The 24,195-nt window shown below is 43.0% G+C and overlaps 1 protein-coding gene across 1 annotated transcript in view; it reads right to left on the bottom strand.

Annotated features, from left to right (window-relative positions):
• Positions 1-17,035, bottom strand: part of NT5DC3 (5'-nucleotidase domain containing 3) — a 30,853-nt gene extending 13,818 nt beyond the window's left edge. Inside the window, exons 1-5 of the mRNA XM_040560536.1 lie at positions 15,536-17,035; positions 12,625-12,809; positions 5,538-5,612; positions 4,984-5,039; positions 1,043-1,133 (exon numbers count right to left, since the gene is read on the bottom strand). Coding sequence (XP_040416470.1) covers positions 1,043-1,133; positions 4,984-5,039; positions 5,538-5,612; positions 12,625-12,809; positions 15,536-15,728 — 600 coding nt within the window. The 5' untranslated portion in view covers positions 15,729-17,035. The remainder of the gene's footprint in view (positions 1-1,042; positions 1,134-4,983; positions 5,040-5,537; positions 5,613-12,624; positions 12,810-15,535) is intronic.
• Positions 17,036-24,195: the final 7,160 nt, after the last annotated feature.

The following is a 24,195-nucleotide window of genomic DNA, read 5'->3' as shown; positions in this document are numbered from 1 at the left end:
CTGGTCAAGATCACAGAATGGTTGAGGTTGGAAGGGACGTCTGGAGGCTAACTGGTCCAATGGCCCTGGTCAAGCAGGGCCACCTAAAGCTGGTTGGCTTGACCATGTCCAGACAGTTTTTGAATATCTCCAAGGGTGGAGACTCCACAGCCTCTATGGGCAACTTGTGCCAATGCTCAGTCACTCCCAGAACTGAAACTGAAAAAAAAGAGAAAGCTTTTCCTGATGTTCAGAGGGAACCACCTGTGTTGTGCCCATGGGCTCTTGTCCTGTCCATGTCCTTTCCAAGGTCAGTGGATCTGTGGAGACCAAGATACCTGATGGGGAATGCCAGGCTGATACTCCCAACTGCTACTGCTGCTCCAGAGACCTAAGTTGGTAATCCTAAATTCAGTTCCTTAAAACAAGGAACAAATGTAGTAAAACAAAGTGCCCCACAGCACAAAGAAAGGTCTTTCCTGTCAGCAAGGAATGAACACCCAGAAGTAAAGGAGCTCAAATTAATTTGGTTTTGGCTAAAAAGACAGCATATATTTTTGGAAAAGTGGAAGGAACTTTCCAGTAAGATCAACCTCTCCATAAAGTCAAATCCTAAACTGAAAATTTTTCATGTTTTGTCCAATTCTCTTACTGTCACTGTACCAGCTCATATGCAAGAGAAGCCTCCATACATTTACATGCTGCTACATCAGGGAAGCCATTAGACCACCACGAAGAAGTATGTAGCTAAGGTAAGGCACCATCTATGGTTCACTTTGCAGTCTATCAGATTTGCTGTGCAACTGTGCAATTCACTTGATTTTTCTGTGTTCTACTTCTGCTTGTATGGCTCGGAAAGGGAACAGTGAAAGAAGAAAGTACAGCAAGTGGGAGAAAGAAAGGGTGTTTGTCACTTCAGAGGGCAAACTTCCTGTCCAGCACCATAAGTCAGTCAGGCATTGAGGAAAACAACTGTTAGTAGAAACAAGAACAAAACGTAACCCCACCTCCCTCCCCCCTTCAGAAGATTATTTAGTTTTTAAATAGCAGTTGGTATTTTTACCTTTCCATAAAAGTCACTCATTTGTTCCAAGGGGACATGGGAACCATCATACATTGCAATGACTTCTTCATCTGGGACAACGCTGAGGCCTCTGGAAAGCAACGTAAGCTTCAGTTCAAAAGTCATGCTGAAATTTTCAAGTAATTACTGAATGAAACCCTAACAGATTAACACTTAAATCTGGAGCTTACTGCAATGCTAATAATGACATAAGAACACACTGGTCTAGGTTAAAACAGCATCTCTCCTTACAGAACAAGTAACATTATAACACGCTGACGCAGGCGGAACACATTCCAAATTTAAGTCCCTTTCACTTTCTTAAGAGGAGAAAAAGCTAATTAGTCTCCATTGAAAGTCTGCCTCAAGGGTTTGGAAGCAGCTAGAGCTTCCAGTTTCTGAACACAAAGAAATTCCTCAGTCTGCCTTTGTTTCGTAAAGCACTGATGATGTGATAGAGTTTAAACCAGATTATTCTGCAGCATGCCCTTGAAGATTGAAGGGAAACAAACAAATACACAACCTCTAACTCAATAAGAGTTTAAGCTCTATCAACAGTTCAGCTTCCCAAAATTTAACACTACTTGAAGGATTGTTGACAAATAATGAAAATACAGCAGCACAACAACAAATGGGGGAGAAAAAGAGACATCATCTGTCACCACAGTCTCTTTATCAACTACTAAGTTAGGAAGGGCTTTACAGTGTTTTTATTTTGTTTTGTTTTCATTGTTTTTAAATACTGACACCATGAAGCATCCTGTATTGAAGCACCTGAACACTGCAGACATGCAATAATCCTCACCAGAGGACACAGAAGTGGAGGGGAAGGGCAGAGAGGTTTTGCTTAAGACTGAAGAACGCAAACAAAAGCTAGATCATATGCTCCTTTTCTCCTCAAATGCTTTTGCAGCCCTGCATGCAAGACAGTTGATTTCAGAGCCTCCGTTTCTTGATCACACCCAAAATGTTGTAAGACATTAAAAATAAACAAATGAGTAAGTCCGGTGCTTTCAGCTATCAGTTTGTATCAGCCTTGCAGTGCAATGGCATGGTATATGAGCTTCCACCAAGCTGCTGTGGCAGTAGAGGCCCATGTTAACTATCTCCTTTAGTGCACTCCTCAATGCTACATTGACTTGTGCATGGCTCTGTGCTACTGCTGGTAGCACTCCAGCCTTCAAGTTAGTACTGCACAGGACAGGACCAGAGCAGATAACTGTTACAAAATGAAAAAAGTTATTCGTGTCATCCACTCCACAGCAGGAAACAGAGAGAAATGCAACAAAAATGTGAAATGTCTACCAAGTAATACCATCACAACCAAGGACTGACTCATGTTCTAGTCTGTGGACAGCTATGCCGAAGGGTACTTGAATGCGGACTGCTACAGATCTGGATCTATTTAAACACAAATCCAGAGAGAGGACAATAAACAGCTGTGAAATCCAGAGAGAGAAGGCTGTGTAGGCAAAGCTGCAGATCAGGTCTGTCAAAAGACCCGCAGTCACGACACAGTTCACAGTCCAGCTGTAGAAGTACTAAGTTTATCCTATTCCACTCACAGCATGGCACTAAAAACACCACAGTTCATCCAAAGTAGTGCTTCCACTGCTGTTTTTGGAAATGTGCCTTGTCAGAACGGTGCCAGAATTGCTTAAAATCTCTCAGTGCAAATGAGGCTGTACACTTGGGCAAGTCCTGCTACTTTCAGCAGTATGATTGACCTACAAATGTATAAAGCACAAAGAAAGTTAAAACTATGAAGTACAGATACACAGCAACTGACAGCAAAGTTCAATGGTGGTACGGAAGAGAAAAATAGTCTTATTTTACGCACAACTAAGAGAACGTATATGGGCAAGCAGTCTGTCCAGGATTGCTTTGGGTGTGGAAGACAAGCGACACTAGCTCTTCAGCTAATCTCAACATCTCTTTGGTGTCTTCTTCATTGGTGCCCATGTGCTGGCTCTGGATATGCCTTCTGTACTAGGAGTTGACAGCAGCAGCTGTCTTCTCCCTCTTCATCCTGTCCCACTCTGAATCATAAAGCAACACCGCTGATGGACTCACCACCCATTTGTCTTCTCATCTGGGTCATTCTACAGCTTCAGTCATACCATCTCTCCTCCTGAAGTCTTCTCTCAAGGCCTTCGGTCTCTTTTTTGTTCCCCTCAACCCCGTATGGGAGAACAGCAGGTAAACATACGGATATCTCAATGACCGACTGAACCAGGTACCACCAACACATGCCAGCCTTTTGCCCCTTCCATCAACATTCCTTCTGGTGTCCTTGGATTAATTTGTTTCCATTCGTACCTCATTCATACCAATCTTAGTATTTCTACTACATACCTCTACAGATAAATATATATTTGATTACATCACCTAGCCTTTAATCTGGCAATTAAGCATTTTTCCAAAGTTCAGTACTGACCCTACCTGCCCCTTAAAAATTTATATATAGAACATATTTTATATAAATACTATACACACAATGTATTATTTTCTTCCTTACGCTCAAGTACATCCTGTCTTGAAAATCTGCCACCTCAGTGAATTGCTAGCACAGCAGTTGAAGCTTTAGACTCACCAACTGACTTTTATTTTCAAAAAAAGTAATTTTTCTTTTTTTTTTTTTTTAATATCACCATAGAGAGTTATGCTTTTCCCTCGCTGGGAAGTAGCATTTATATTTTATTTTAATGGCCCTTTCAAAATCTTCTGAAGTGACAGCCTCTTTAAATGAATCTACAACCACTGACTTTCGGATTGAGTCATATGGTTCCTTTGGTTCTTTCCTAACCCTGTATAAATGATCGCTTAGGAAAAAAACAAACAAACAAACAAAAAAAAAACCCACAGCAACCATTTTTGACAGTTGAAAATATACAGTAATTATTCTACATCAGCATGTATAAGACACAAGTAAATGGTATATAGTTTCACTACAAGTCCAATGATGATACAAACAGAACTCACATTGTTTTGGAAGATCCAGACATCCACTACACTGTTAATATCATCCTAGTGCTGGACCATGACATCATTTCTTCTTTCTGACTGAATCACGTACCTATCTGCCCAGTTTGCAAACAATGACACAATGAGCACACTATCGTTATTTTGTGCTAGCATATGCTTACATACCAACTCCCAGAGTAAATTACCTCAAGGTTGCATTGTCTTTTGTTGCCTAAGGAAAACTTTTGTCGAGTGAAATTAAGAAAAGTGCTTGGGCTTGTTTATTTTAAAGTATGGCATTGAGTGTGGTGTTCATATCAATCACACAGTGCTTCATTACCACAAACTAAGCCATACTAAAGACTCTCATATCTAAGATCACCTGCAGTAAGCCTATACCATGTAACAAAGTACAGCACAGAGTCTACCAATTTTCCATTAATTCAGTAAATTCAAAAAGTGTCACTCTGTGTGGACACAAAGCTATGACCACATCGCACTTCCAGAATGATGTTTCCAAACTTAAAAGCTCTGTGCAAATACAGCAAAACCTCTCAAGTGTATCTGCAACCACACTCAAGTCATGCTAACAGGCACTCTGTGACAACTATTTGCATAGAAAGCACCAGTGGAGAAGTCATCAGTGTATTTTTAGATGTCTTTCAGCACAATTTAACAGCCGGAAACAAAGTGAGTCAGCACTATGTGACCAAACAGCTTGCCAACTTACCCAGCTCTGGACTGGGGAAATCAGCTGTACTGTACCAGTCAGTAAATGTGTGTGCACATCTGTGCATACACACAGAGGAGCAAAGAAACCCCCTTCCAGCAAGACTGCAATATTCAATCATGCCCGTGCTTTTCAGAGAACTGTTCCTGATATGAACCAAGATGTACACAAATAAATGCAAGTAGAAGATTTATAAACAAGAGTATAGTTTAGTATTATTATTATTATAGGGAATAAGTTTACCTACCTGTAAACTGTTCCTAGCTGAATATAATGAAAAGCATCAATCTTCATTAATAACGCCTTACAGAGGAAAAATAAAAATTAAAAAAAAAAATAGATAAATTATTTGACATGAAACTATAAAAAAAAAACAAAGCAATTTTATGTATAACCTTTCTGATTCCAGAAAGGCTGAGCACCTTCACTTCAACTGCCCTTACAGCTTCCAAAATACTTTATCAATGGCTTTTACCTAGGGCTTGCAAAATCACCAAGGAAACACCTAATGACCTGAACTTAGTCATGAAGAAGTATCTTCTTCTAAAAGCAGACTGCTTGAGGTTTATTCTGTTGCACTCTCAATTGTCTTTTCTCCCCACTCCCCACATAATGAAATACTCAAAATACTTCATAAATGACAGCTATTAAAAAAAATACCCAAGCTCACAAAGAAAGAAGAACATGAAACAAAATCCTTACACATCAGAGTGAGAGACTGGAAAAATTAGAAGGCTCATTTATTTTCTTTGGCTAGGTTTTCAGTACAACATAACTCAAAAAAAAGATACATATACATACCCGATGTACATCGTAATGAAGTCCTCTTATTGCAAAATTCGGATCATAATCATATTTTCTTATTTCTGCAGGATACTAAGAAAATAGGATAACAGGTTGGTTTAAAACTCTTTATTAAAAAACAAAATCTAAAAATTGTTTCTGTGGAATTTGAACAGCCTATGTTTTCTGTGCTTCTCATTCTTGCCTGTCAGAAAATACTTGTTGATAGGTTGGTCAGATTTGCAGGAACATACATACAGTGCAAAGCAAGTCAAACACTTCTCAAAGATCCAGGGACAATGTTTCCAACCCAAGTCAAGCACAGTACCTAAAGCTGAACATCAAGGTAATCAGTTTTTATCACCTTTGAATATTAAACTTCTGTTCATCACGTTATTTTAATATATGCACTGCTGAAAACAAACTAAATTAAGAATTTAAAAGCTGAATTCCCTTGTACTGTGAAGTCTTCCCATGAAACTGACTTATACCAAGCTTTCCAACTCAACCTTTTACCTAGAAACCCAAGTACATGGCCTGATTTACAGAGATACCTGGAGCTTCCTGCTAACTTCTACCAGAAGAAAGATCAACCAAATATCATCAACATTAATAGAAGGGGGAAGGGTGTGTGTGTGTGGGAAGACACCTTTCTGGCATTCTCCAGAATGAAAAGAAGCACAGCTGTCTGTTTTGACTCCTTCAGTGTGGATGATACTCCTATCTTAGACCCTTAATTTGAAATGCAGGCCCCCAGACTATTGCAAGCACAAAGATGGGGAGTAAGGAAGAAGAGCGTTCACAAAAGCTGACATTACCTGGAGAAGCCACGCTCTCCTAACAAGGGTTGAGAAGAGCAAGACTCCCACAGCCTGCAGTTCAAAGCTGGGGACTAGTATGAGAGGAACAGGCCATGTTTGCCACAGTTTCCAAAGACAAGAAGGGAGACTGGCGCATCTCACCCTGGTTGGCCTTTGGGAATGCAATCAGAATGGCTGGTAAGTTGAAAGTTAAAACTAAGATGAATCACCAACTCTGCCTTCAAAAAGGCAAAGTTGGTGATTGCAAACTCCAAGAATTTCACATAGCATGTGTGGTACTGCCAGACACACGGCTGCTGATCAGCGGGAAATGCCTAACATGTAGACACTTTGCATCCAGCCAGCAGTTCATTATGAAAGTAAAATCCAACTGAGACTTAAAATCATTTTCTTCATGTATTCAGCATGTTACATCCTAAAACAAATATACCTGAACAACACATCTACACGTAAGATCAGACTTTCATCGGCGGAGATAGTACCTCCCAAGGTACCTCGCAAATATCAGATCCTGAAAGCGAGCAGCGCATTAAGCCCCATCCAGGTGAGTCACTCTGGTGAGTCACTTCAGAGGAGCATTACAGTGACCCAAGTATATTACTTCCTGGGGGTTGCTGAGCTGTAGATACACCCTTGCCATCCCAGAAAATCATGCACTGATAAAAAATAAGCAGTATTCATCTGTTTTGGAGAAGAACACAGTTTCCCTCTCTCTTCCTTCTCTATAGCACAAAGACAAACAGAAAAACAATTATCATCAGTAGCCAGGAGGGGCACTTATACATGCACTTATTTTTGGTGCAAAAGAATTTATACGGTTTTCTTTTTCTTTGCTTGTGTGGTTTGGGTATTTCAGAAGGTTTTGTTTTTGGGAGGAGCAGGAAGGGTACTGGGCTTTTTGTTTGATTTAAAAGATAAGGATAAAAGATAAATGATTAAGGATCCTGCTTTATGCTTATAGTTATGAAGTAAAAACAAAGAATCACAAAGTCATTTAGGTTAGAAGAGATCTGCACGATCACCTAGTCCAACCTCTGACCTAACACTAACAAGTCCTCCACTAAACCATATCACTAAGCTCTACATCTAAACGTCCTTTAAAGATCTCCAGGGATGGTGACTCAACCACTTCCCTGGGCAGCCCATTCCAATGCCTAACAACCCTTTCAGTAAAGAAGTTCTTCCTAATATCCAACCTAAACCTCCCCTGGCACAACTTTAGCCCATTCCCCCTCATCCTGTCACCAGGCATGTGCGAGAATAGACCAACCCCCACCTCGCTACAGCCTCCTTTAAGGTACCTGTAGAGAGCGATAAGGTTGCCCCCGAGCCTCCTCTTCTGCAGGCTGAACAATCCCAGCTCCCTCAGCCAACCCTTGTAAGACTTGTTCTCCAGACCCCTCACCAGCTTTGGACATGCTCCAGGGCCTCGATGTCCTTCCTGTAGTGAGGGGCCTAAGACTGCACACAACACTCCAGGTGCGGCCTCACCAGACCCGAGTACAGGGGGACAGTCACTTCCCTAGTTCTGCTGGCCACACTGGGTCTGATCCAAGCGAGGATGCTGCTGGCCTTCTCGGCCACCTGAGCACGCTGCTGGCTCATGTTCAGCCGACTATCAACCAGTACTCCCAGGTCCTTCTCTGCCAGGCAGCTTTCCAGCCACTCAGCTCCCAGCCTGTAGCGCTGCTTGGGGCTGTTGTGCAGCGGCAGAGGAGCCCCTCCAGCTACCGGTCCCGCAGCGTCTCGCCCAGGCGCAGGGAGCGCAGCCCCTCCACAGCACGATTCCTGATTTTCTCTAAACAACCCGAGATTTCTCCTGCACGTTCCCACTGTCTCTGGCCAATTTCCACCTTCCCAGGTGAGAAGTTGTTCCTCAGTTTCTTCTTGTGTCCTTATCAATGGGGGAACGCCAAAAGCAAAGTAACTTTCCAAGACTCGTTTTGGAGAATTAGAAAGCAGGTATTCTTTATTAACAGCGCTGGGTAGGTGGGGGATAATTCCAGGACATCCCTGGCTCCCAGGGGCAGTTCCCAGGCCGCAGGCCGACCTCCTGGCCTGGAGCCCAGCCTGGCAGACATCGCTCCTGTCAGCGTGGAGCAGCCATCTCACGTCAGCAGTTTCTCACAACAGTCAGGTGACCTCTGTCAGTGCTGCCATCAGGGGCACCCCGAGACCCTTGTGATGCCGCCACAGAGTCACTGTCACCCTACGGCGTCACAAAAGGTGGCTGGCCATAAGTGCCCTGAGCGTCGCGCCTGCGTCCAGTCCGGCTCTTGGTACTCGATTGCTCGAGGTCCCATTGCTGGAAGGCGAGAGGCGGAGGTGTTGCAGGAAGCACACGCGAAGCCCTTTTTGTTGCGCACGATCCATCCAAGTCCTTCGGTAATGTTATCAAATACTTATACATATATGTATCTCATCTGTCCTAAGTGTACTCTTGTGAAGCATAACCTATCATCAGCATATTTGCCATTCTAATAGCAATGTTTGTAATCCATACGAAGAATATTTACTGCTACAGTACTATAGACAACTTGGTTGAACCTAGAAAGCTAATGTATATTTGCTGATAGAATATTTTCTTCCTGGTTCTATCTGTAGTAGTCCTGCTGGTGGCACGCGACGCGTCGAGGTCCAGCCAGCGACACGAGAGAAGGCATCGAGGTCCTGCCGGTGACCAGCAAGGGAGGTGCTGAGGACCGCAGGCTGCTGATAAGCGCCTGGCACCAGGGCAGCCTCCCACAGGGGACGACCATCTCCACGCCGGGGCGGCTGCAGGCACCATGAACCGGCCACAGCAGGAGCAGCCAGAGGAGGCCCCCGGGGACGAGACGTGCCCCATCTGCCTGGGCCGGATGTCCAGCCCGGCTTGCATCAACCCCTGCAGGCACTCCTTCTGCCTGGAGTGCATCCATGTCTGGGCCGCCGAAAGGGTCAGCTGCCCAATGTGCCGCGGGCTCATCATAGCCATCGTGCGCCTGGTGCCGCCCGCCCAGCGCGACGCCTCGTCCCGCCGGCCCCGCAGAAGATTGGAGCGCAATGTGGGGCTGGGGCGGCGGCAGCAGCGGCAGAGGAGCCCCTCCAGCTATCGGTCCCGCAGCGTCTCGCCCAGGCGCAGGGAGCGCAGCCCCCCCATGGCACGACAACTTGCCCGAAGCTTTTCATGGCACTCGGGGCACTCGGGGCGCGGACTGCCACGGTCCCCGGAGGATGACAACCTCGGGGACTTACTCTGGCTGCGAAGGGTCCAGCTGGAGGAACCGGGGTCCGGTGACCACGCAGGCCGGCGGGCCAGGCCCCAAGACTGAGCAGGGCCTCACCTGGGGACGGGCTGGGGGTAGCAGCCACAATTACCCCAGTATTAAATTGACTTTTCCACCCTGCAAAGCCTCTGCCTGCACTTATTCCTGCATCGGTCAGTGGGGCGGGATTGAATGCAGCCCTCTCCTGCTGCCCGCGCCGCAAATTGTTCTGGGGATGTCTGCTCTTGATGGGGAACGGCTGCGGGTGGCCGGTCCCCAAGGGAGACTTGGGGATGAGAAGTCATTTGGGGGATGAGAAGTCATCATGGGAATGGGAAACTGTTGGGAACGGGAGCAGCCACAGAGGTGACCTGGCCCAACTGGGGAAAAGGCTGACAGCAAAAGTCTCCTAAAAGCCTGGCAGCAGACAATGTCTGCCAGCTCTGGAACCGGGCCTGGCAACGCACAGCATCCTTGGAAGGCGCTGCTGGCCTCCTGCAAGTGCCGCCTAAGGGTACCTAAGAACCAGAGACCTCCTGAAGATAGCACCACCAAGGGCAAAGGCAAGGAACTGTAAGAGCAACGGACCGTCTGAGAAGGAGGAATTGCTCTGGGAAAGCTGCCATTCTCAGAGACTTGGAAACACAGAATATTAGGGATTGGAAGGGACCCTGAAAGATCGTCTACTCCACTTCTTTGATTAACCATCTGCATTGTTCTCAGAACTTGATGCATCTCTAGGAATATCCTCCACCTTTCGTACAAGTCTCCATAGGTACATGGCTATCTTACAAGCCTGGGGGACAGAGGCTAGGTATATTAGGCAGCCTCACAATAGAGGCTCTAGCTACTTGTAAAAATAAAGAAATCCTACATTTTCCACAAAGCTTGCATCTATGCTGAAAAGGACTTGCTCTGCAATTGCTGCAGATCATGCTTGTACCAAGCACAGGCATCCGTATTTAAAGAAAACAGACCTTCTGTCAACTTCTCAACTGTCATCCCTACTATGGGTTCCAAAGAACGTTGGGTGAGGCTCCTGACTTGAACAAAGAACAGCACTGCAAACCTAAAGACAGTTTGTGAGGATGTGTAGATTTGGCCAGGGAACATGGGAAAACATCAGGGGAGGGTCCAGAATGTGTTCAATTCAAGTCTACAATGTACTGCACATGCTCAAAGTGGCCAAACCAGGTATGAACAGGAAAAATTAGTTTTGACTTTTTCAAATTCCTGCATACTTGACTTTCCTATTTTAATTTATTCTCATGGTAAGCTGTCTTTTTGCATGCATGCCAGTACATATGAGAAGAAGATTGAGCCTATCCTGGCACACAAATCAAAGCTGCCTTCCAAGCCAAACAAAATAATGATTAAAATTGCACTGTTTGCTTAGCCCCCACCACCACTCTCGGTAGAGTGATACATACTGAAACAGCAATCCGGAGAAGGCGGCACAAGGCAAGGCCCATATGTTAGGAAAGACACAAATCCAAGACCAAGAGTTTACATTCAACACCTGCTGCCACCTCTGAAATTACCATTAAATTGATGTTTCTTCTCTTGGACACACTTCAAAAATTCCTTGCTTCCCACAAGGTATTTTGCAATTTCTGATGAATTACCTTAAACTGCCATGACCAAAATTGGTCATCTTTCAGACTGACTGTAACTGTCATAGTGGACACTGCTATCCAGAAGGTTTTTGCTAACATTAACGTCAAGAAAACCACTAACCAGCTCCAGAAGTTGGTATTAAGAAAAACTGTTGCCCCTCAAACTTCAAGAGATGATATACTTCAGCAAGCTGTCTCAGAAAGCAATTGTAGCTTCATTCACTACAGCTCAAGAGATTCTTATTGAAGCAAGAACTGTAAAGGTCTTACTATCTGCATCCATTCAAATAGTAAAGACTGAGCCATGTTTACATTATTGTCTTCCCACTGCTACCGTAAAGGTTCCTGCAAGAACCAAGTAGCTTTTATAAAATACATTTATGCATTCTACAGAAATTGCTACCAAGACGTGCCAAAATTTTAGGGGGATCAAGTTGTGTATGCCTGTAGAGCCCATGAAGCTTTGTTTGTTCTTCCAGATATTTATAGATGTTTATATATAGCTCCTAACCTTTGGATTAAAACTTGAAAGTAGAATAACACCACACATTCACATTTAGGTTTCATAAAATATACAAACAGTTTTATTAATTAAACTAGTCCATGTTTTAATGTCTTTTATTTTCATGCACTTCCTATACTGCAATTACCTTTACTTTCTCCAGTCCACACTTTCTTCAGTCTTTTTCCCTGCAAACCTTCCGTTTTCCCCACAACCTTCAAAATCATCTACCTCCCTTCTTGCTTCCTGACACGCAGTACCTTCTGCCATCCCCAAACCAGCTCCAAGCTGCCTGGATGTTGACTGCTCACCAATACAAACGCGCTGCTCGGCCAGACAGCAGATCAGCGCTCCCTCTTAGGGGACTGCTGCGCTAAACACTTATTTTGATCTCTCTTGGATCCAGCCTCTGATTACAGTGTCACTGCACGCTCTGCCCCTTTAGGTAACTCAGCTGAACGGATGGAATCATACAGAGCGCCTCGCAGACACACAGCACAATCACAGACTTCGTAAGAGTCGGGCTAAAATATTCCACATGAAAATTAATCAGTGAGCTTACATCAACGCATAAAACAGTAAAAACAGCTTTCAAGCTTCTTATATCATTAGGGTGACTACTAGAATTGAAAATCAGGTAAAAACCAAAAACAAAACCCTATTGCCACCACTATGTTAAATAAATAAATAAACATATAAACCCTGTTCCCTAACTGTTGCCAGCTTCTCCTCTGCTCAAAACTGTAGCTGAGAATAAACCAGGACTTCTGGGGTTCATCTGTAGCTGTTGTTCAAAATGTGTTACAAAGGAGCCAAGCTAGGACTGAGGCATGACAAGATGAGTTATGTCTCCCTCAGCTAGGAGTGACCCATTATCCTCTTTATTCATAAATTTACTGTAGTTCCAATACTTTCACTTACCCGATGCTCATTAATAAGAAGATCTCGAGCAGCATTGAAGATCAGCGTGTGCAGATGTTTAGAATAAAAGACCAATGTGTAGTCGTAATCAAAGCCATAGATTTCAATGTCTGACAGGCTCATTTCGTTGTTTGAAAAAATAGCATCCGGGTTCAGCATGTTACTCATAATTGAAGGAACTAACTCTGGGAACAGAGGAGAGGAAAAAAAATAGTTATACCAACCTTGTAGTTTAAATAAAAATCCATTAGCAATTTCTAATTTCTAATTTTCTAATTTCATAGATAAATGAAGATGGAAATTATCAAACTGATTCACACTAATATACCAGCTAACCTTTAGCAATATGATGCTATTGAGAACGCTGCCCCTAATTAGTCTCATTGATTCACAGCTTTTATTTGAAGCGTACGTTCCTCGAACATTCAGGTTCATTTCGGTACCATGCTTCACAAGGAATTCCAGAATCAATACATGTAATTTTTGTTAACTCCATTAATATATTTTTATTACTTATCTTTGGAGTATCAAAAGGATACTGAGAAACTAAGACCGTTTACATACAGCCGTAACTGCAGGATCAACACCAACGTCAGTATTAAGGCTGTTTTTATTTCTTGTTTAGACAATTTGGAAGAGCAACTTCAGGAGGCTGACGGATAAACTATGAGTAAGTTCTCCTTCCTTTCCTTCCTGAATACTATCTTTATAATCCAGCCTTTGTTAGTAATGGAAAAAAAGGGCACTCTCATCATAAATCTGTTCTTGGAAGGGCAATTTTAAAGGGGGACATGCCTTGTTTAGTTACTTTCTATGTATATGTCTAGAAGGAGGTACTTGAGCTTATTTCAACACCTGCTGCTCTGAGGACAGATACGCTACATGCTCCACCATGGGAGGAAACCATCTCAACAAGGCAGGTAGCTGCGGGTACTCCAGATCTGTTAGAAAAATAATGCTGCATTTCAAAACTCAGGCCAATTCACAGAAAGGAAAACATTTCTTTTATAAAAGCAATGCCTTAGATCGCTGCACAGCTGACAGGCAGATACAATACTCTAAGGAACGTATACAGATGCCCAATAAATCGGTAATCCGAAACCACTCAACTTTCAGACACACCTGATTTTTTCAGACAATTTCACGGGGTTTAATTCCAAGTTTCACTTAAAGTTCAGCATCTCTTTCACTAACAAGATCCCAGGAATTTGCCATGCTTAAGCTGACATGAAAAGCTCTGTATTTCATAAATAATCATTTGGGGGGATTTAACAAAATAAGCCTCAACAAAAACATTACCTCCTACCATCTCCAGTCACTTACAATAATGCAGCAGATGAATGTTATGCTCAGTTGAGACAACAAAATTAATCAAAGGGAATTTGACATGCTACTATTAAGGCAAGTACTCTTATTCTATAAAAGGGGCCATGAATCATTTAATTAGCTTGAAGTCACAATCTTAGTTAAGTGAACTTCCAAAGCCATGTTACAACAACCGTTTCTACTTCACAGTTATTATAAATATTTTTTTCAAATGTCAGCTGTGGAGCCTGTTGAGTTGACATGTTTCAAGCAAAGATATTTCACATAAAAAACCTTGACTAGCAACTGCCTGAAAACGGACAGTATAAACACGTTGCAGCTATTAGACGTTCTGGCCAGCAGACAACGTCCCCAGCAGCTATAAACCCTGGGTCAAAAATCAGGACAGGTTTATCATCTTAACATCGTAATAAAACAAAATGTCAGATACTTGAAGCCACTTGGGAATTTAGGAGGTAATAAAATATTCTGCATGATTCTAGAAGCTCTTGCCTCATCTTTCCCTAACCCACACCCACTGACTGCCTTGTTTTCTCTTAATATTACCCTATGCTCTAACCTCGGTTCTTAAGTATTATTGGGTGTGGTTTGGAAAAAATTCCAAAAACAGGAAAAGAAAAAAAGATTCAAAATAAAAGGCATTCTCTCTTCTCTTCCTTTCCCTTATTCCACCATCCAAAGTCTACAGCATCTGCCTGACACCTGTAACACCACATCCTATTCCACCTGTGAAACGTTGCCCCTCTTTTATGTCTGCAAATGTTGTTTGCCCCCAGCGCAATGAAGACTCATGCTTGTCGGGTTGTGTTATGATACAATACGCTTTTGTTCGTTTGTTTCCTTTTTTTAAAGGGCAAAACACGCAAGGCTAAAGCGACATACAGATGAGCACTGCCAGCACAGGACAGGCGCTGCTGCCTGATGCTGCTGATACACAGCCTACCTCTTTCTGCTGGCGACATGCAAGCACCTCGGTAATGCTCTTCCCCATCAGAACAAGGGCAGAAGCAACAAGCTAAAACATTTCGTCTTCGTATGGTGGCTTCCACGGCCTATCAAACAGCCGCCAAGCGGCAGCCGCTTTTGGTCACGGAGCAGTGGGTTTTAGGTCCCAGTTCTGCAAACGTTTCCGCGTAACTCACACATCTCTGCGCAGCCTTTGCTTTCTGCTGGAGAGCTGGGCTTCCTCACTGCATCTGCACCTCCAGAACCAGTGCCCACAGCCACACGCAGTGGTACTGCTCTACCCCGGCTTCAAGCGTTTCACGGTATTTTAGTAGAAGCACAGGCAAAATAAATTGAAACCAGGGGCCAGCTACAGCCCGCTCACTTCCCTGGATGACACCCCGTGGCAGCAGGCACCTCACGGGGACGGCTCCCCGGACCTGCTCTCTCCTCACTACGGGAAACCGTCTCGCTGGGGGAAGAAACCCCCAAAATCCGCAGCCGCCTCCGGGCAGCGCGGCGCCGTACCACACACCGCGGTGACCCACGCATGGAAACCCTCCCGGGGCGGACAGCGACAGCGACACCCGTCCCCACAGGGTCCCTTCTCCCAGCAGCGGGTCCCCCCGTCCCCGCTCACCCTTGGTGACCCGCTTGGCCTCCCTGTATCGCGACCACAGGTAGCTCCGCATGTCGGGCGGCGGCCGCCGCTGCTGCCGGGCCACGGTGCAGTAGGGAGCGGCCGCCGCCACAGGCAGGGTCCGGGTCCGGCACCGCCGCCCGCCGCCCGCCCGCCCCGCCGCTAGCAGGGAGCGCGCCGCCGCCGCTGCCATGCTCCGAGCCGAGCCGTGCCGTGCCCAGCCGTGCTGCCGGCTGAAGTCACTTCCTCGGGCCCCGCCCCGGGGCCCTGCAGAAGCGAGGGAGCCCCGCTCGGAGGCCGCCCCCTCACACCCCCAGCGGGCGGCCGCCGGCAGGCAGCTCCGCCTCGGGGTGCAGGCGCACGGCTGGTTTGTGTACGGTGAGAGGTGGGGGAAGAAGGCTGTGAGAGCCTCCTAGTGATCCTCACTGACGTCTGCCAGCACCGCCGCAGCTGTGGTTGTGTTACCGTGAGCGTTACGCACTCGGTGGGCACACACCTACCAAGCTGGGCCGGGTTCTGGCACAGCTCTGCGTGCACAGCCACCTCAGTTCAGCTATAGTGAGAATAAAGCCTTCGCAGACTGCACCCCGAGGAGGCATTTCAGCAGCAGGAGGTAAGTGGCCTTGCTGGAATCAAGCTGGCTCCACGGCGTGACCCCGCTGCATTTCTGCAGCACCGTGCACAACTTCACCTCTCCCTTTATCCAGCACTTGATGCAGCATGCAGAAACCGTGGGGAACTCACCTGTGTAGACACCCCCACCTGTATATGTGGAAGCCAAATTCAAACTGTGACAATCTCCCATTTTGGTTTTGGTGAGTATATTGCTCACCAAAAATACAATTATCTTTTGTTGTTCAGCACAGGCCATGCCAAGACAAGACATTGCTTGCTACATTTTTCCAACACAGTGAGCATCAAACACCGCTTGTTTTAATACCACAAGGATCCACATAAGCCGTTGTGACTCATGCCGAGAAGTAACTCAGCCATTCCTCCCCATGCACCTCTAAAGCATCAGTCCTGTGCAAGTCTAAAGGATTTCAGCCAAAGTATTACTTTCCAGGCTTTGTTACCTGTAGAGACCAGACAGCTTTCATTAGAGCTCCTATGTTATTTCAGTTACCGCAGTATGTGATGCCAGCACACATTTTTACAAATCCCTCAAGATAATCCTGGGAACAAGGGGGGTAAGATGATGGTTAATGTTTAGAAGAGACGAGAATAAACAGCTTTAGAGAATTTCTCATCACCAGTACTCGCTTTCTGACCTTTCTAGTAAGAAAAAAAAACTTGTAGAAGACAACTTCTGCTACAGCTCCCTGGGGCAGAGAAAATTGAGACATTTACCTTTCAGCATCAGCCTTTCCATGTACAACTGGAAAAAAAATAAGTCACCCATGAAATTAAGAGCCTCGGTGAAAGTCATTCTGGATTCATGGCATCATAGGTTTTCTTTTCACCCCAACTTTTAATTAATCACCTTCAACAAAGGAAAAATGCTTTAGACCTGGACAGTTTTTTTTTTTTTTATTCCAGTCCATGGACTAATTATACCCAGGTGCAACTCAATTGAAATCAATAAAAAGGCACAATGTTCTTCTACTGAACACAAAGTACCAGGAGTATAACTACTGTGAATGATAACTACATTGGTAGGTGAACCATTCTCATGGAAGAGTTACAAGAACTGCTCTGAATTAAAAAAAGAGCAGTTACAGAGGCTGTTTCCAGCAGTCAGTGGAAGTTTTGCTGTTCTGACATAGGCAATTAAAAAATAACACAGAACCTGGGATTTATGTTCCCTTACACCAGCACTGCAGTTAAAAGACTTATCTGTAACAGAATTCTGGATAAAGACAGTATAGTGCTCTATAGCAGCACAAAGTGTCACTCGCCCCAAGAAACCTAAAGGCTTTGAATTTATTTATTTTTTTTTTATATTTTTTACACTAACACATTAGAAAACTGTACTTCTATTTCTTCTGCATACATGTGATGGACAGGGCCTAGGATATGAAACCCACTATTGTTGTTGGTGGAAAACCCTATTTTCACTGCAGCCAGCTCCCCAAATAGCCAGGACTAACCTTTAAAAAGGTGCAGGTGTGCCTGAGTTCCTGAGTATTCAAAGATCATCCTCTCTGCATTTCAAATAGTGTCTTTCTGTAACACTAGCATATGCTTAACGTGTACGATGCAAATAAAGAGAGAAGTTGTCTCCTTCACGTAATTCTGTTACTTAGAGCAACTTTCATGGTGTTTGTTTCTGAATGAAGACCCGTGAGGCCAAGGGGTTATTCACACAAATCAAATTAAAGTAATCCTTAAGCATTAGCAGTGAGACTAGAGACAGAACTAAAACATGATGTAGAAGTGTTTAAAGATAAGTTGTTAAACAACTCAACTTTAGATGACTCTGTCCTTTCCTTGGTCTGTTGGTCTCTGAGTAATAACTCAAGTGCTAGAAAATGTGATAGCGTAAACTGGCACGAAGAAGCACACATGGAAACTCATTTTTCTTTATCTGGGTTCTGTAGATACCAGACTTCCCTCCCCTGATATTTTCAGAACCGACCACACCTACAACACTTACCTGGTACAAATTCAAACTGAAAGGCATGGCTGGCAATAAAAATCACTATAAATGGCTTCACAAAAGAATTGTCCTTTGAGGAAGAGTCTCAGAGGGCTGTCTTACTGCATAGATTGAGTAAGAGATAGCATAGACCTAAAAACAAAAAGGCATGCAGTGGTGTTAAATGCACACTGCAAACCCTGATTTATATCTGTCATCCTGCTATTCGGGGCCCATGGGATTAAGCAGGGTCTGAGTGGGGATAATGTACACAATTTCTTAAAATATAAACAGAACGCTCAGGATCCGAATGTTTTTAGTCTTGACTGAGTTTTGTGACTAGGAGTAATCAGAGGCTACGTACTACCCTCAGTTCACAAACACCAACTCTTTTAATATCGTTGAAGGTTCAGGGCGTAGATACCATGTGATCTCCAAATGTGCATACATAAAACACCTTTGAGAACCTGTTAAGTGTTTCACATATAGGTCTAATTTGTAATACATGCTATAATTACACCGCTATCTAATTTCTTTGCTTTTCATAGTTTTGTTCACATGGGGGAAACATCCAAGTCTCCCTGCAGGCTGCTCAGCACTGTCAGCTCCTGCTCACTTCTGTGATTACTAAGAGCACTCAACACCTCAGAAACTGCTTGGCTAACAAAGGCACTCCTGCACATAAGTGATGGCAGGATGAATTTCTAATCAGCTAGTAGAGCTTTCAAGTTAAGCCTAAGATGGTGCTAATATCAGATTCATTAAAGTCCCATCAATTGAAATTAAAATGCAGTGCCAGGGAAGCTGATGTCTTCTTACTCACGCTTCTGCAGTACAATGTTCCAAACAGAACAGCTTCGCAAGCAATAAAACCATCTGACAGATTATATCAGGCAGTGTTTTATTACAGAGGTGAATGACCTTGGACTGACAGATGGCTTCTGTATAGGTTTTGCCCAATCTCTTTTGGAGGAATCAGAAGTCTCTCAGTGCCTTGAAAGATTCTGAGGAATGTTATTGTCCCCATCTATAATATATTGCTTGCTTACATAAGTCTTCCTAAATAAGTTCATTAGATAATTTCGCTTTGAGGATCACAGAACTATCAGATGCTGACGACAATTTTCAGCCACTATTGATATGGGTCCTCTTTGAAACTGTATCCTGTTAGGGTCCCTTTTGCCAGCCAGTACCCCTACCCTCAACAAATGTTTCCATATGGAAACTTACCCTTCCCTTCCCCTAGCTTTGTATTTTGCAAGTCCTCAAATCCAAATCTTGATTCAGGAAAGCACTTGAGCTACTTAGGGCAGCATCACTGCAGTACATTATGATATTCTTAAACTAATATTTTTCTCCACCACCATTCTTAGCCTACTCTTCAGGACCTCCCTCCTTCCCATGCAGTTCACTTTTATGAACTTTTTTCCTTGCTTTGCTGTTTCAAATTGGAAGAGCTTTGGGGAAAAGTAGTATGCATGTTGAATTTCTCTTATCTCACAGGTTAGCCATCTATGCCATGAGTATTCTTTTAGTATTTCAGCTTAAGGAGACTTAATACTTAGATCTGTATAGATCTTTGAACTAGTAATTACAGAAAACGATATGAAAGATAATTATTGGATCCAATAATAATTTGTACAAAGTCCCATTGTTATTTGTTTTGCAGCAGTCTAGAAATATAATCAATATATAAAACAAACATGCCACAGATTTTTATGCATAAGTGTACATCTATGCACACAATTCCTCAATATTCCATTAAACATCTCTCTTGATAAATCAGTACAGACATTAAATTCTTATGCATTTTTCATTTCTTGTATTGGTATTAAAAAAAATAATAATAATGTGAGCACTGTTCCTCTTCAATTATTTATAGGAAGAATTTGTAAGAAGCAGCTTTTTCTTCTGAGCTATTTATTTGGTACTTTCAATACCACTGCAGCAATACTAACACTGGATTAAATAAGTTATAAAACCAATTAAGAAAACAAGAATATAGACACATACTACATGCATAAGAATATATGGCTAAACAAGAGCAGAAAAAGGAGACAATTGAAATCAGAAACTAAAGTCTCTGTACTATTTCTCACAAACTTCAGTATCAACCCAAGCTAAAGAAGATTCTGTTTGTCTGTGCCTGGTGAGATTTTGTTAGTCCTCCCTCCCTTCAAAAGGAAAGGTTTAAGACAAACAAGTTATGAGACTTCCTGGTAATTTAAGTGGCACAATTTTACCATCCAGGCACCTTGCCATCTAAATTCCGGTGTAATGTTTCAGCCATTACGTCAGACATCATAAAACTTGCCAAAGGCCTAAATGTTTTAATGGAACTCAAAATGGCACAGAAAATCTGTGTGGGTATAGCCTTAAAGAAAAAAACACTTTGCAGCCTGATGTTGTATTAAGGTCAAATATCAACGACCAAAAAAAACCTTCCATTTTACATGAAATACATACTACTTTGGAGCACACTTGCCAGAGGAGCTAGAAGCCCATCATTCTGCTTTGTATGTGCCATCCAGTACAGTACATGTTTCCTGTTATGTGATGGGTAAGCACTTATCCAGCATCTGGTCCAAAGGGAAGTCTGACTCTGCAAAGTTAAAAATAATAATAATAATAATAAAAAATAAGCAGCCTTGAATTATTTTGTACCAGATCTCACAATGTTTTTTTTCCTGTTGATTTCCTGTCATTTGACCTCACAGCTGTGTCTCAAGTGCAACTGTGAAGTCTACCTAAATTCACAGTGGACACAAAATGCAAAAAAATACAGTATAGAGACAGCCAAACTGCCTGGAAGAAAGACAGGTCCCATATTAGGCATCTGTCTGGAACTGGACTCAATCACTCCCACAGGCTAGTTTAAACACTTGCGAAATTCTTCAGAAGTAAACCAAGGCTTTGCTCTACCCCACAAAACTACATCTAATTCAATTTTCCCTTAGAAATATGTCAAGTATCTGCTTATGTCTATATAAAACCTTGTCTCAGCCGGGGCAGCCCTGAAATCCAGGTGTCACACCCATGCTCCTGTAAGAGTCAGAGTGTGATTTCATCTTGACTTACACTAGGACACGGGATTTTCTACCCCCACTTCAAGCACGGGCTTGACAGCTATCCCCAACATGGCTGCCACAGAAAAGCTATCAAATTAGAACACTTGCACCAGGTCACGGCTTAATCCAGGCATTTTTCCCCTCTCTAGCAGGAATTAGAGAAGGGATGTGTTCCTGCTCTGCATAATGCCTCTGTCTGTCACGTAATAATGCCAAGGAGCACACTGTAGTCAAGTGACATTCCACAGGAAGCACGTCCCACATATATCTAGCAAAAAAAAAAATTGGTTGCCCTACTCTCTAGTGCATGGACTGCTTCCAAGTCATCTGAAAACTAATCTTCTAGCAGCAGCACCCTGGAGTTCCCAGCTAATTTATTCTGCTCCTAGCTAATAATTCAAAATATCTGCCTCTGGGCAGAGTGAAACAGCCTGTACACAACTCAGTGCTGGTAAACCAAACTGTTTCTAGTCCTGGCAGAAATACTGGAAAGGTAGCTCAGGCTTTTCTACATTATATGAATTGGAATTAGAATAGCTCAGCGAGTAAAGAGTATTTCTGGACTACACAGACAAGCAAGCATGGGCCAGAGTGTCCTCCACTAAAAGTTAAAAAGTTACAGTTGATACTGCCCTTTCTCTCTTAAAAGAGAACCAGCAAGGAGTTGCAGTGGCAGCGTAGGAGCTGGGAAAGTCATTTCCTAAGGCGAGCCTCATCTCAGGGCAGCAGAAAGAGGCAGCCTCATAGTGGTTGCTATCTTGGCTCCCTGCCACTAGAAAATCCCCCTGTACATGCCTGACTTGATTAACAGCATAATGTTATATCATGTCATGAGACAAATCTGGCCTGTCTATTTCCATTATACTTTACCAGGGCTCAGTAAACATCCCATGATCTAATTTTCAGTGAGTTTATGAGCAGGTGAAGAACAAGAGGCTGTAGCCCATCTTGGGGAATCAGGTTGTTCTCACTCACCCACCCACCTAGAGATAACACTGACAAGCTTGGGGGAAAATGATGAGCAGCTGCCAGCCATTAGAGAGCCTAATGAAGCTTGAATAAGGTTTCAGAATTCTTTAAGTATCATTAAGCATTATTTCACTTACAGACAATTTAAGGCAAGGCGATCATTTAATTGTATTTCTTTTATTGCTTAGCACTTTATATATAGCCCTGACTTTTTGCTGTTCTTGAGATGACTTGAAAACTCTGCCAGCTGTCCTTGACCTCCAACTGCAAGATTAAACTTGCCAGGCAAAGTGTAAGTTGCTTACAAACAGGAAGGGAAATATCCTTCATCCCAAAAAAATCTCAAGCCAAGACAATTTCGTAATTAAAAATAACCACTGTGTTAGTAGAAACTTTCTCTCTCCCTCCCCCCAAACATAAGTACAAGGAAATCTCAGCTCTAAAAGAGGATTATTTTAACGTGCAGCTTGTTTGCCTGAATACACTTAACTGATCAAACAAAGTTACATCAAAACATAAGATGAATACAAGCTTTGTGTGAATGTCCTAACATAGCCCAGCAGGCTTGTTGAGGCTGCAGCATGCTTCGCACCATGAGTTCCCAGGAGTTTTAGACAAGTCCCTGCTGAGCATGTGAAAACTGCAGTTCTTCAGCGACACCCAATAGACTTTCCAGGGGAGCCATCTGCAGTACATAGGCCACAGCTTCACATTTTAAGTCCCTGTTCTAAACCAGAATAATTTAGTTAACCATTTATACTTTTTCTATAAACAATCTCTACCTGAAATTAGAAAATAAAGAGAAAAGCCTGCTGTAACAGCTTTCAGGTCCACACACTGAAACTTTGTAAAAATCAAAACCAGCTGAAAATAGACTTTTAAGTCTGTCGTGGTATTACAAGAAGAAGGGCCTGTAATTCAAAGAAGTCTTTTAAGAAAAGGTGTTTTTAACCTTCTTTTAAAGAACAGTTATCTCAAAGTCAAGAGACAATGTGAAGAAAAAAATGTAAATACAGTATGTCTCCAAACTGAATACATCAGAGATGTGTTGTAAAAGTGTAATGTCTTCACAGATACTTCAGTGAAGTTAGACACTTTACTTTCTAATGCCAGACCCGTTGGATTTGTCTTCAAACATGCAGCCCTATTATTTTGCCTGATCTTTGCCTCTTAGCTTTAATTCATATAAAAAAAGACTGGTGAACGTTTCAATCTCCGCTGTTTTTTCAAGATTGGAAGAAAGCAAAACAAAGAGAACTAACCATGTTTTAAGCATATTTTACCACAAATTAAGTCAGAAGCCTCAGTCCTGCAACCAGACCGCATGGGTGAATCCTTCCCTCCTCTCCAAGCCCTGCTAACATGGGCTGTACAGACTGGTACAGCCCCAACACCCACACCATCAACTATCTAACTGGTTTTGTAGCAGAAGCAATACTGACCCATATCAGTCCATGGGTTTATATACATTCCTTCTCCATAAAACTAATTAGCCCAGCAATAGCACACTAGTAGGTTTATGTCTGTTTTGAAGGTATATGTACTAAAAGAAATAGAGGTATGATGCATATGCATGATATCAAGTGTTTAGAAGTATTTTCTACTTGTTGCTGGAGGCTTTGGAAAACTATCATAGATCTTTAGCAATTTTTCCTCAGTTCCAGCAGCCGCCTCCAGCATCCATTGCTCTTGCATTGAGAAAATCCTTAAATTTTAGATTACACAACAACTTGCCTGAACAGTATGATTATTCTCAAGTTCTAATACTAACTAGTCAGGAAGGAAAGTATATTTTGATGTTATTAGCTTAAACAACATTTAAACAATCAAAAATGAAGAGGAAGAGTTATGCAAGAAAAAAGATCAATGAATTTTATACCACTGGATTAGAATAAGTGGGCTTTAAAGGAAGCGTAAGTTATACTTGACACATTTTAACTTACCCTGTTAGAGAATAGTGCACGATCTCAGGCCTTCTTTACTTTGAAAAATTGCACCTGTTCAACTTAATTATAGAACCAGAAAACTAAACAAGGAGGTATAAA

This window comes from Cygnus olor, chromosome 1 (genome assembly GCF_009769625.2).
Source record: "Cygnus olor isolate bCygOlo1 chromosome 1, bCygOlo1.pri.v2, whole genome shotgun sequence".
Taxonomy (NCBI): Eukaryota; Metazoa; Chordata; class Aves; order Anseriformes; family Anatidae; genus Cygnus; species Cygnus olor.
The sequence above is the reverse complement of the archived record's forward strand: the minus strand, read 5'-3'. Positions and strand labels throughout refer to the sequence as shown.